General features: G+C 40.5%; 1 protein-coding gene across 2 annotated transcripts in view; it reads left to right on the top strand.

Moving 5' to 3' along the window:
- Positions 1 to 14,738, top strand: part of nkain4 (sodium/potassium transporting ATPase interacting 4) — a 115,376-nt gene that overhangs the window by 90,344 nt on the left and 10,294 nt on the right. For both annotated transcript variants that reach the window (XM_067446734.1, XM_067446733.1), the window contains exon 5: positions 813 to 873. In XM_067446734.1, the coding sequence (XP_067302835.1) occupies positions 813 to 873 (61 nt within the window). The remainder of the gene's footprint in view (positions 1 to 812; positions 874 to 14,738) is intronic.

Here is a 14,738-nt window from a genome sequence, read left to right as displayed (position 1 = left end):
GATGGAGATTGGAGATTTAACTTTAATTTCTACATTTCCTTAACTGTTTTTTTCACAAAAAGTTGTTAATTGGGCAGGAGTGTGGGCGGGACCTTGATATCGCGGCTCCACTTCACGCTCACAATATACCCGCACAATAAAAGGCTGTCAAACAGCGCCGGATTACTGGACTAAGGTGTCTTTCGTGTCTGATTGCATTAATACTGTCAAATACACATAAGGTTTATATAAACACAGTTGGTTAGGTCTAAAATGAATTTAAACAGTAGAGAGTATGCTTGCAGGTCTTTTGCTGCCCCTTGTCCTTAAAGAGATAGTTCACCGGGCCCTATCATACACCGACGCAATGCAACACCAGGAGCAGCACAAGTGTTTTCAGCAAATGCACACGCGCCCATCTGTTCGCCCATGGGCGTGTTCAGGCGCATCGTTGGTGCGTTGCTATTTTGAGGCAACTGAAAAAACGACTGCTCCATTGACCAACAAAGACCTGGACTACAGTCAATAGTGCATTATTTTTTGTGTTGTGCGAATTTTAGCAGGCAACCTTGCCAAAATAACACACATTTTACGCCCCAAATGACTTGGGCTAGTAGTTGGCGGGTTTTGTTGTAAAAACTTTTGTTGTGAAAATGTAAAGTAGCTACAGAATAAAGATGGACTGACATCAGGTGAAGACATAAGCTGAAAGGGAAAAATGAAAAGATAGTTCAGACTTTTGTGAGCATGTCTGCCAGTCTTTTCCACTCTTTTTGCTGTCCGTCTCTCATCTCTCTGTCGATACACTGACGTGTTTGTGTCTGTCTCCTCAGCTGCTGGGTTTCATCTACGCCTGCTACGTCATCAGTGTCATCACAGAGGAGGAGGACAGCTGTGAGTATCTACTATATACTGTCTCTCTCACTCTTATCTCCTATCATACCCGTCTGTTTGTTTGGCAGAAGTTCTGCGGTTGTGGCGGATATCTGTCTGCTCAGGTCAAAAAGTGTGTGTGTGTGTGTGTGTGTGTGTGTGTGTGTGTGTGTGTGTGTGTGTGTGTGTGTGTGTGTGTGTGTGTGTGTGTGTGTGTGTGTGTGTGTGTGTGTGTGTGTGTGTGTGTGTGTTGTGATAAGAAAAAAAAATGTAAGTCTGTCCAAACAACACAATTTTTTCTTGTTTGTCTGAAATAGATACTTCATCAGTTTTATTATAAAGAAATGTGCCTGTCTGATTGTATTCTTACATAAACATTCTGGAGATGACGGCTCTGTGTCCTTCTAGCTTTATTTTGTGAGAAATATATCTAAACCAAATGAATGATCAATGTTGAAGGATATGAAATATTGATTTAAAATGTTTTTTTTATCCTTGGGAAGTGGAGCACACTTAAATGGTGTGTTTAAGTGTGCCTAAATGTTTAAGTGGGCTTAGATTTGTAAACAAGTGTTGCAACATATGCCCAATGGAAAAACATGCCTCTACCTATAATTTTGCAAAGCTCCAAAAACGTACATGCTGTGTCCCAATTCGCCTACTTATACTACATCCTAAAAGTATGTACTCTTTTCGTGAAGAAAAAGCACATACTTTTGAGTGTGTAGCAGAAGAGTATGCAAACTTTGGGACTACTTTGTCATGTTTAACGGACTCTGTCGCTTAGTTACGAGCATCCCGTCACCGTTTAAACTGCTCTGTCAATCATCGTCACAGTTCAAATCCTCCACATTCAGTTTAATCTCCTACCGTATCGTAGAGAAATGTAGTAGCACATTGATTTGCCATGTGGGGGTCTTTAATTCAGAGACTCTCCTCGTGTGCTTGCAATTTAAAGGGATAGTTCACCCAAAAATGGAAATGTGATGTTTATCTGCTTACTCCCAAGGCATCCAAGATATAGGTGTGTTTGTTTCTTCACAAATGAAGACATTTTCTATCAAATTTTCAATTTTTTGTGAACTATCCCTTTAAAGGGCGGGTGAAATACTCAGTTTCAGTCAATCTCATGTCAATCTTGAGTACCTATAGAGTAGTATTGCATCCTTCATATCTCCCAAAAGTCTTTAGTTTTATTATATTTATAAAAGAAATATAGGCTGTACCGAGTCTTTCCGGAAAAAAACGAGCGCCTGGAGGCGTATCGTGTGGGCGGAGCTAAAGAATGACGAGTGCGAATAAAGCGGTGACGTCCTCAAGCGTGGAGAAACCCATCGCTATCGATTCTCAGCTAATATATGATCCAGAATCAAATTCGGAGGCTGAAATAAATTGAACAGGAGAAACAGCAACAGCAGGACGTCCGTCTCTGTGGTATGTACTGTATTTAGTGACCTGTCAACATTTGTGTGTCTTTACTCGCATTTTATGAGGACATGATTCGGTTTATGGACTATTGTATGCGACTAGACCTTAGCAGTAGCAAGCAAAACGGTTTTGCACGTCAGACTAGTGTAACGTTATACATAGAACAGCAATGGAGTAACCGTTAGCGCATTTGAATGATGAAGCACGCGATCGTGTCGTTTACTGATGTTTACTCACGCGACGAGCCAATAGCAGAGACATTTGAAGCAGTTTTACTCACCGGCTGCTTCCAAAGCAGGACCGAACCTTTATCGCTGGGACCGCTCCGTCAAAAACACACTTCTTTGGTATGATTTGGTGAAGTCCTGTGACAGCAGTGGCGTGGAAATCCACTTTGAGACACGACTAAAGCAATGTTGTGAAGCTTCCCGTCATTTCTGCGTTCAAATCGGTTCAAATGCAGCGCTGCCCTTCCGGAATGCTGTGCTGAAGCGTTGAAGACGCTTGATGTCACCCATAGGAATAAAGTGGAGCGCGGCACGGACTATAACGACATAAGTGTTCACGGACGACTGGATCTGCAGCTTGAGCGAGTGTTTATGGGCGTGCATTTCCTCTCTCGCTCTAGTCACGCGCGCGCGCACCCTACCGGGAGAAGAGCCCATACGGCCCATACAAGGACCTTCCGCTCTTATTAACGTCAAGCCGAGCCATACTCGAAAAAAACTCTCCGAAACTTGTGAGAAACCGGAAGGAGTATTTTTGACACAGAAATACTCCATCAAACGTCCAACATTAGTTTTTGAAACTTTGTCTATGTTTAGGGTGGGAATCCAAGTCTTTAACAGTGTAAAAAGCTCAGTATGCATGAAACAGCATTTCACCCCCCCCCCCCCCCCCTTAAATATAATGATGCATTTAAAAGTTAATGTGTCATCTAAGCCAAATGTGTCATTGCAAAAGTTCACAATGCTGCTGCAGGTGAAATGTAATGTGGAAAACACTGAATAAATATATTTTTGTCAGGTTAAATACTGATAATTGGTCACTCAAACCCCTTTATCTAAACTTCTCTACTTAACCATCAGACTCGCACATCCGCCATGTTTGTAGTTTTTAAACACTTTTTGTTGTTTTTTAACACTTTTAACACTTGTTTGTAGTTCTAAATGAATCGTCATCCAAACTCGCAATGGGTTGTGTGGGTAATATCAGCCGCTAGAGTGCGCATCAATCCGCACTTCAAATTCCGGGAATAGTAAACCATCCGGGTATCTTTGGAATACTCTTTTCACATACTACGATTTGGGGCATACTAATTCTATTTTCGAATACTATTTAGTATGGATAGTATGTGAATTGGGACGCAGGGACAGTTTCAAGCTGAAATGAACGTTAGAATTGTATTCCTTTTTTGATTAACTAGACTTATTCTCGTTCCTTGAACAATATTTTTACCATAGTATATGATTTGTAAACGTATACAGTTTGACTTTTGCATCAAATAACCAGCTCTAGTGGCATGCACAGAACATGATTTACTGACCCATCCGTCATCCTAGGTCAATCCTTAAGTCATCCTAGGTGTATATGACATTCTTCTTTCACCAAATACAATCTGAGTTATATTTAAAAAGTCCTGGCTTATCCAAGCTTTATAATGGAAGTGAATTGTTACCTCATTTTTGAAGTCCATAAACGTGCATCTATCCATCATATAACTGCTCCACACAGCTCCGGGGGGGTGGGGGGGGGGTTAATAAAGGTCTTTTGAAGCGAAGTGGTGCGTTTGTGGAAGACAAATATCCATAATAACTAAAATAACTAACTTCCGGCGGATTGCCGTAGGCATCGACTTGATGCATGGGTACTGACAAACACAGAAGCGCAGCGGATAGAGCAAAACAAAACACCACTCATGAATTAGAAGTCTAAAGTGAGAATTTTTAAAGAGAAATCGTGGAGGATTTCTATATAAGAGCAGAGGGGCTTGAGTTTGCTGCCCAGCCCTATCCACCAGAGGCATCAAAGCTTGCGATGCTCCTGTAAATCGCGTCAGGGGTTACTCTTTTGCCGTAGTTCGACTTGCATATGGCTTTCCGCCCGTCTATAAAGTTTTAAATATGGATATTTTTCTTAAACAGCCGTGTTTGACCGTAATTTGGGTCAAATATGGACAAACCCAACTGTTGGGTTGATAATTTAAAGGGTTAGTTCACCCAAAAATGAAAATTCTGTCAATAATTACTCACCCTCATGTCGTTCGACACCTGTGAGACCTCCGTTCATCTTCGGAACACAAATTAAGATATTTGTGTTGATCCGACGGCTCAGAAAGGCCGTTTTATGAAGCGACAAGTTGAATTGATGCACTGATTCATAAAGGTTCAAAACTTTGTTTTGTAATCGGTCCATCACTATATTTGTCGTCATTTAGTTTTTTGCGCACAAAAACTATTCTCGTGGCTTCATAAAATGATTGTAGAGCCGCTGTAGTGAGATGGGCTTTGTAACGACGTCTTTAGTGCCTTTATGGGTCTTGAGAGAGGACATTGGTGTCAATGAAGGCCTTTCTGGGCCATCAGATTTCAACACTAATATCTTCATTTGAGTTCTGAAGATGAACGGAGGTCTTACAGGTGTCGAACGACATGAGGGTGAGGAATTATTTCAGAATTTTCATTTTTGGATGAACTAACCCTTTAAATAAACAAATTTAACCAAATTTGGGTTAAAACAACCCAGCCTTTTTTGGAGTGTACCATTCCAGCAAGTGTTTGTGTGTTTGTTTGTGTGTGTGTGTGTGTGTGTGTGTGTGTGTGTGTGTGTGTGTGTGTGTGTGTGTGTGTGTGTGTGTGTGTGTGTGTGTGTGTGTGTGTGTGTGTGTGTGTGTGTGTGTGTGTGTGTGTGTGTGTGTGTGTGTGTGTGTGTGTGTAACATTCTTGGAAGATGTCAATACACACAAAGAGAGCCAATCAGATTAGAGTTTGCCAGATAAAGAAAGTGCTTTCCAGTGCGAACTGTTAGCAGTGATTCCTGCTGTTTTGGTGTTTTGTTCCATTCCTGTTTATAGGAATGCATTTCATTAAAAAAAAAAAAAAAGTTATATATAATAAACAGCCTATTCTGCCAAGAACAAATATTCAAAAAGTGGGAGTGGACCAGAGTGAAGCCCTGGGGAAGAGATGTGTCCGGGCTAAACTCTAGTTTTCCACTAAATATTAATGTTGAACCACTGAATGTTCCCTATAGGCCTGAACCTTGATGACAGGCGGGACTTTTCAACCTTTACAGTCACTTCCTGTTTGCCTTTGTTTTCTGATGTCCTTTGGGCGTCATCACTCAACAGGAGGTGGCGTGTCCTTTCTGTGTTTTATAAGCAGTGCACATGTGCTCGGGTGAACTCTATATTTATGCTCTGTACAAATTTACCAACATTTAAAGTGATTATAAGTGCACAGAGGAACATTTTGTTGCTTCGAGGTTTATTCATAGCCCAGGGGATTTAAGAAGCACATGAAATCCAAATGGCCGTTTGGTGGCTTTTATGCCTGTTAGTTTTGAGGCCATCTGTATGTTAGTGCACTGCTAAAAGTTTGCAAAATAAACTTTTAGTACATGTAGGGGTGTAAAAGTTATAATCTTTCTCGTTCAGGCCAACAAAATATAAAAACTGTCTTGGGGCAAATACAGAAGTTCCCAATAAAATGCTCTCTAGAATGAAAATGATTCACAGTATCAAGTTGGCCTACTAAATCAGTTGATTAGGGTGTCTTCAGTTGTGCTGATGATTATTTTATTTCCTTTTCCAAACAAGAAAGAAAGTTGGGAAGTAAGTAACTAAGTTCTAATGCATGGCTATTTTTGAAAGTGTGTCAGCCACTAACAGATAGTTTAGCAGTACAATTAGATATTGTAACAATTTTTTTATGATATTATTTAAATATTATTATCATCCTAATTACATTCGTTTGTTGTGCAAATAGTTTAACTAATTATTGCTTTTTGTTTTTCTTCTTAATATTACTATAGAGGCTAATGAATTGCACAATCACAGAAAATAGCTTTTTTCTAACCCTTTTATTAAATCATTTTAGTTAATCAGTTTGTTCATTATTGGTAAATATAAGTGATTTGATTTTAAATGAGTGATTTGTATAATTAAAAAAATATACAGAATATCTTGAGTTAAATTTACTAATTAAATTTTTTATTACAATAATATATAACATTATAATATTTAGATAAATGTTTTTATCTTTTTGTTTCGTTTCTTTAGTTGATTGGGACACTTTTTGCCATTGAGACCCAAAAAGTATCCCAATTAGCCTGAATTCACCCTTTTTTCAGGCTGCAGTAGAGCAAGCAGCAATTTCATAGATTTCTGAGTATCAATTGCTTGCAAAAGAAGTGGAAAGTGTTTGAAAGTGTCTTCATAGCTTTCATCCGCAGAACAAGCTGTCAAGTGTGGTTTTGCAGGTCTGAGACATAAAGTGCAGATTCTTGGGTATTGAAAAAATATGTCAGGAAAGAAAACTCAAACCATTTCATGGTGTCTTTAGTGGACCTTCCAATTATGTTTCATTAAAGCATCAACTTTGCCTTGAAAGGGACCTATTATGCCAAATTTGAACATAAATGTGTGTTAGCAGCGTGTGTGTACTAGTGCTGCAACGACGAGTCGACGTCATCGATGACGTCGACTACGGAAATACGTCGACGTTCGTGAAATGCGTCGACGCGTCGTGTCAGACGTTCATAGTATTTATTTGTGCTGCTTCTTCTATTTAAGTTATCTGTTCTTATTTTCTTTATTTTCATTTGACAGTAGTCCTTTTTCCCCTGAACATAGCAAATACCGAACTGTACTGAAACGTGAACCTAAAACCGTGATACAAAGCGAACTGTGAGCTGTCTGTACTGTTACACCTCTAGCGTAACTTATGCGAGGGGGTGCCACAGAATTTTGAAAAATTTCAAAGGGTAAAAAATTAATCGTTAGATTAGTCGACTAATCGAAAAAATAATCGTTAGATTAGTCGACAGAAAAAATAATCGTTAGTTGCAGCTCTAGTGTGTACACAACCACCCTATAATGCTAAAAATCCACCCACTCTTTTTTTAATCCTCATAAATCACAAGCAGCGTCTCATAACAAGCCGTTTGCTGATTGTATCTTTTGTGATGTCACAAAATGCTTACAGACTGCTGACAGACCCTGTCCGCCATTTTCTATGCACTGGAGCAGATGTAGTGATAATATAAATGTCTGTTTCATACCAAGAAAGCCAACTCAGTTGGGAATCTGAGAGTTTCCCACTTTTGTTGCATACTAACCATCCCCCTTTTATTTGTTTTAAAAAGCTTAACATTACTTAAATACTACTTAATATTTTTATATTCCGGGTCCTAAGTAGGAGACAAGAAGCACATTAACCATTTAGCCGTGCTGCTTATATTTATCAAACGGTAAAAACGTCCATTCCCTGGACGTTGTCCTGCTCCCCTTCACAGGAGTGGAAAAAGAATTTAGCTTATCTTAAAATGTATATAGCTTGTTTTCCCCCCGGCATAAACAGATATGATGTTTTTGTGGGCTTTCCCAGCAATGCCAACCAAGTCTATGTTAGTTGCCAGACAGACTCGCCAGAGCTGCATAGAGTTGGCACACAACTATCATTCTCAAAGTTGTTGCTTCTGCCGGAGTCTCTCCTTCATCAGTGTCCGACTCAGGTTCATACATAGGGCTGAACAGAACTGTATTTATGTTGTCAGTCATTCTCCTGATGTATTATTGCCGCCGTGGGATTGGCATGAGATGTAAAGGACAGGCTCTCTTCTGGAAAGGGGGCAGGGGGGAGCAGCTTGTTTGCTTTTGAAGAGACACTAAAACGGCAAGTTTTTTGCTCACACCCAAATAGAAGCAAGTTGGACAAGCTATAAATGGTCTGTTGGGTATTTTGAGCAGTGTTGCCAAGTCTGCGGTTTTTCCTGTGGAATTGGACTACTTTAACACTGTTGCTGCAGGCTGGTTTTCATGTCCGCGGGTTGAAGTGACCCCAATTATGTTATATTTACCCCCGGGAATGCCAATTTTAGCAGGGAACCCTACCAAAAAATATTTTACCCCCAAATGAAAAAAGTTCCCTGAATTTTTACCAGGGAACGCGAATGGCTTTGTTTTTGGCTAGTTTCGAGCAGCAATTGGGTGGGTTTTGTTGCCAAAACCTGGCAACCATGACAGACACATTCTCGGGACACCAAGACTTATTTACATCTTGTGAGGGCCATAATTGGTCCCCTTTAAATATGTATTTTAGATGCCTTAGAAGATGATTGTTGTAGGGAAGTATACATTTTACATTGGTGTAGGAAGTACGAGGATGTGTGTGTGTGTTCCTGGTAAACCCTACCTACATCGTGGGTTTACCCACAAGGATGGCAATACTAGAAATCCTTGTCCGTGTGGGGACATGCACTTTTGGTCCCTGTGAGGAAAACCGCTTATAAATCATACTGTGGTTTTCTTTGAACGTGTAAAAATGCAGAAGGTTTTCTGCAAGGGTTGCGTTTAGGGAAAAGAGATATGTATGAATATATAGTCTGTACAGTATAAAAATCAGTACGTCTATGGGAAGTCCCTATAAAACATGGAAAGCTGTGTCTGTGTATGAGAGTATAATCAACACAGTGTGTCTAGTTTGTCATTTATATCATGCAAAGCCGTGTGTGGTTCATTTACACGCTCATTTGAAGTGGAGGATTTAATTTCTCCACAGCACTTTCTCGCCTCTGAAGTTTCCCTCTTTATCTTATTCTCTCTCTTTCCTTCTCTCTCTCTCTCTCTCTCTCTCTCTCTCTCTCTCTCTCTCTCTCTCTCTCTCTCCCCCCCTCCCTCCCTCCCTACAGGTGATTTGAATAATAACGTGTCAGGCTTCCTTGATTATTCTTCTACCTTTTTTCGCCCTTCCCTCTCATCTCTCATGCTCTTTCTTTCGGTTTTAAATGACTTGCATCCATAATTAGTTTGTAGTCGCAGTCCCACTGTTATCGTTGGCTCATTAAACGCAGCAGCAGTCACTTGTGTGAATCTAATCTAATAGCAGCGGACAGGTCGGCCCAGCTACAGGGACGCGTGGGCTCTTGGGTACTGATCTAAGCCCGGATTCTCTACGAGACCTGCCTTTACCAAAAGAAAACGCAATCCTGGCTTGACATCAGAGCGGGAATGGGAGAGAGAGATTGTGTGTGGCACCTCGAGTGTCTGGTTGGTTATCAGCGCTGAGCAGATTCCTATGCAGACTCAAAAAAAAGAGCTGCTTTTTATGAAAGTGGGTCAGAAACGTTAGCGTGAGCGCATCCCCAATGTAAATGCGTTACACTATCCAGAGAGAGAGACAGGTAAAAGCAGGACACATAGACAGGCACGCACACAGTATAGAGTCAAAGAGAATGTGTTATGTGAGTGCTGGATTTGAGTGATCTCTACCTGTGATGCAATGCAAAATTCTATAATTTATATAAACTACATTATTCTGTTGTTTTACTGATACTGAAATGATGGTTAGTTGGCATGTATTTGCAAATTTACTTATATTTAATTGAATGTCTAAAGTGGACCACCGAAATAAAGTGTTACCAATTATTGGATAACCATATATTTAAAGCGGGTGTGAAATGCTGTTTCATGCATACTGAGCTTTTTACACTGTTAAAGACTTGGATTCCCATCCTAAATAGACAAAGTTTCAAAAACTAATGTTGGACGTTTGATGGAGTATTTCTGTGTCAAAAATACTCCTTCCGGTTTCTCACAAGTTTCGGCGAGTTTTTTTCGAGTATGGGTCTACTTGACGTTAATAAGAGCGGAAGGTCCTTGTATGGGCTGTACGGGCTCTTCTCCCGGTAGGGTGCGCGCGTGTGACTAGAGCGAGAGAGGAAATGCACGCCCATAAACACTCAGGTGCAGATCCAGTCGTCCGTGAACACTTATGTGGCGCCGCGCTTCTCTTTATTCCTATGGGTGACGTCGAGCGACTTCAACGCTTCAGCACAGCATTCCGGGAAGGCAGCGCTGCATTTGAACCGATTTGAACGCAGAAATGACGGGAAGCTTCACAACATCGTTTCAGTTGCGTCTCAAAGTGGATTTACACGCCACTGCTGTCAGGACTTTACCAAATCATACCAAAGAAGTGTGTTTTTGACGGAGCAGTCCCAGCGATAAAGGTTCGGTCCTGCTTTGGAAGCAGCCGGTGAGTAAAACTGCTTCAAATGTCTGTGCTATTGGCTACCGTCACGTGAGTAAACATCAGTAAACGACACGATCGCGTGCTTCGTCATTCAAATGCGCTAACGGTTACTCCATTGCTGTTCTATGTATAACGTTACACTAGTCTGACGTGCAAAACCGTTTTGCTTGCTACTGCTAAGGTCTAGTCGCATACATAGTCCATAAACCGAATCATGTCCTCATACACTGCGAGTAAACACACAGAAATGTGGAGAGGCCACATTTCTCCTGTTCAATTTATTTCTCCCTCAGATTTGATTGTGGATCATTATCTGTATTAGCTGAGATAGCCATGGGTTTTTCCACGCTTGAGGACGTCACCGCTTTGCGCGCTTGTCATTCTTTAGCTCCGCCCACACGATACGCCTCCAGGCGCTCGGTTTTTTCCGGAAAGACTCGGTACAGCCTATATTTCTTTTATAAATATGATAAAACTAAAGACTTTTCGGAGATATGAAGGATGCAATACTACTCTATAGGTACTCAAGATTGACATGAGATTGACTGAAACTGAGTGTTTCACCCCCCCTTTAATATTTCAACATCAACACCTGAAAGTGGCGCTTACCATGCAGTTGTCTTAGCCCCTAAGGCCTTAAAGGGGTGGTAAAACACATTCTTTCGAAGGCTTGATTGCGTTTGTGGGGTGCATTGTAATGTGTTCATGCTTTGTTTTTCAAAAATTGCATTATTTTTCATACATTTCACCTATACACCGCTCTGTCTCTCCCATAGACCGTAAAAAATATGGACGACTTGACATCATCCGTTTCCGCTTGGCAGATTTGAAGCTTTTAGGCGGCCTGCACGGCGCGGACATCTTGGGACCGAGTCTGCGCAGTAGCCATTTCGGGACCGGAGTTGCGCAGTAGAGCAGGAAGTAGAGCAGGAAGTACAGCTGCGATATCAAAAGCCCGCCCACACTCTCGCAGATGCAGAACAATTAATTATGTTGGTGTGAAATTAACAGTTATGGAAATGTAGAAATTAAAGCTAAAGCTCTAATCTGCTCCCAAAAATTTAGAAAAAAGTCCGTTAGTGCCTCAGTGACAACTTCCCTCATAGAGGCCGTCAGTTTCAGCTGTCAATCATGACGTCACACCCCCCGTTTTTATAGCATCAAATAACTAACTCAAACTAAACTTATTTTAAAAACGAACACTTGAAATTAAATCATCGTGATGATAACTGCCTTCAGTGACATAAACTAACTTTGGGGGAAAAATATTTGAAGTGTAATTTTATTATTTAGTTTGCCTCGCGTCTATTTGAAAACACAGAGGGGCGGCTATACTGGGACCGGTCACCGGGGGGCGATCGAGGCATGAAAGCTTCAGTAAATGAGAGGGAGACTGCAGGCTTGGTCTCTCCTTGTAAAAGCAATCTGATGGTTTCCTGTTTCTATGAAGCCGGTCCCTCAAAAATACGCAATGGGCTCTGATTGGTTAGCTGGCCCAGCTGTGCTGTGATTGGCTAACCGCCTAGTGCACTCCAGCCTACTCTTCTCCCCACCTCCATTGACTTTCTATTGCGGGAAGCGGCCTCCTTGTCATTTCTGATTTATAACAGAAAAACGAACATTGTCTAAAAGCTGATATGTGACAAGGTGTACAGAAAAAAAGCTAAACAACACACGACCAAAAACCTAGAAGTTTTTATAAGCTGCTGACCCAAAAAACGAACGTTTAAAGACATAAAACAAATATATAGCGGGCGTGACATGCTATAATACAGTGAGAACTACACCCACTGGAGGCGAAAGTAATCAACGACAGGAAATATAATATATAAAACTGACATTTGTATATTTGACAACATGTTTAGGGCAAACTTAGGGCATACGGAGTGTCAGGATCCCAAAATGTACTCATTCTTCCTAAAGCTTTACGTCTTATTGCCTATATCCACTTTTGTCTCTTTAAACGCTCGTTTTTGGGGTCGACAGCTTATAAAAAGTTAGCTATGTGTTATTGTTTAGCTTGTTTGCTGTACACCTTGTCACATATCAGCTTTTAGACATTGTTCTGTTTTTTGTAATAAGTCCGAAATGACAAGGAGGCAGCCTCACTACAAAGTCAATGGAGAGCGCTGGATTGTTTTCCTCCCGGTGTGGGCGTGGCCTAAATACGCTCTGTCTCTATATTCTCGGAGGAGGGGTTTATGTAAATATTGGAGCTGGTGATGTCAGCAACCCTGAAGGAAAAGGCTGTAGTCCCTCCCGGACCGTTTGCTGTAGTCCTAAGAAATTTATTTCTTTAAAAGCAAATACCGGTATCTCCCTTTGCTTTAAACTTTGAACACTGTAACTCAACTGCAGATGTTGTTTATGCTCAAACAGCAACATTACACACTAGCTAAAGTTAGAAAAGTGAAACTGTGTTTTACCACCCCTTTAAAGGTGCGGTATGTAGGATTAAAAGCTAATGGTCAAAACAGGTACTGCAGTCTAAATTCTAAATATTGGAGATTGTTGTTTCCCCGCCCCCTCCTTCTCAGACTCGACGCTCACACGGGTTGCCAGCTTGAGGACACGCAACAGGAGCGAGCGCAATTGACAATGAAAGCCGAAGAGACATTAAGTTGATTAGTTGATTTAGCCGCATTTAATATGCTCTCGTTCATAGAGATTTTTAAAATGGATGCTGAGACTTTTAGGTCGAGTAGAATCTGCAATCTCTGACCCAGTTTGTTCGCCGGCGTCCATGGTTATAATATGATGTGTTTTACGCCAACTGGCAACCCGTGGTGTCGAAATACTTTTGGATAAACTGTCCGTGTGCAGTTTCGGACAGACCAAAACAAAAAAGACATTCCTGCACGGGACACACATTTCAAACAGGCAGTAGCATTGGTTTTCTGAGAACCAAGTAGGTGAATTTAGGTGTTTCCTAAATATCTGGAAACATTTTAGAGTATTTTTATGCTTTAGTACAGTCAAAAACGTACATACACACCTTTAACTGACACCGTTCTACCTGTGGGATGCTTGGCACTTATTTTTGTGTTGTTTCTAGATATCATTTAAAAGCTTAACTCAAGATTCCTCCTGTGAAATCCATTTTAAAATTGGACATTGTGTTACCGTGAAAAATACACTTTTAGCGGTCAAGTGTGCGAGGTCAAGTGTCATTATTACAAAAATGTATTGTGGTTTTTATAATCTTGACAAAATACATATTGTCTGAAAAATCTGAGCTGCAAGATTCCATATTCTGTGGTTATTTTGTGATAGATGTAATTGCAAAAGAAATGTATAAATTTGTGACAGGAAAATCAAGTTTCGGTATTCGGAGTTTGGGTCTCACCCAGTGGCTAATAAGAACTTATATTTTTTATACTGTATATATACATCAACTTCAAATTTGGAACATAACTTATTTATACATATGGTTTTAATCTTATAGCAATTTAAGAATAAAATATATTATGTACATTTACATTTATGCATTTAGCAGACGCTTTTATCCAAAGCTACTTACAACTCAGGAGTACAGGAAGCGATCCGTCAAGAAGAGGCAAAGATGTAAAATGTATTATGTAAAATATTTCTTTCTATAAGATATAATCTTTATAGTAAAGTACAATACAGTAAACGTAAACCTCTTTTTTACACTTAATTTTTTTGAATAATTTCAGCAATAATCTACAGATTGTCTTGTTTAAAAGACACCAACCTTAGGTTTATATTCCAAAGTGTTCATTAATTACAACCAGTCAAGTTCGTTTCAAAAAGGGCAGTTAAAGGGTTAGTGGTTGTTTGCTCTGGAAGTGTGTGTTTCACAGTGTAAGAAAGTGCGAGTGAAGTCATCCATTTGCTTCTGTCTTCCCAGCGTATAGCAGCGCAGCTCATGGTCTCTGGAGCTCCACAGATCCTGCGAACGCTAATGACACATTATGAGCTCAAAGCCGTCGTTTATGATAAACAAACCATGCCATTTCCAGGCCTGCTGTATGTTCAGTGTGTGTAAACATGGAGGTGAAATTTCTCCTGAGATTGCCTTCTGGTGCGGTTTTATGGATCGACTGAAACGTTTGTTTGTCCTTTTATGATCCACAGTTGACGCACCATAGTTTGCTTCCATACGAAGTGTGCACTAAAAGGTGTGCACTGATGCCGATGATAACCGCACCATCATGATCTTGATACCACAAGTTTTTTCGTGCG

The sequence above is a fragment of the Pseudorasbora parva genome, chromosome 6, assembly GCF_024679245.1.
Source record: "Pseudorasbora parva isolate DD20220531a chromosome 6, ASM2467924v1, whole genome shotgun sequence".
NCBI lineage: Eukaryota > Metazoa > Chordata > Actinopteri > Cypriniformes > Gobionidae > Pseudorasbora > Pseudorasbora parva.
The sequence above is the reverse complement of the archived record's forward strand: the minus strand, read 5'-3'. Positions and strand labels throughout refer to the sequence as shown.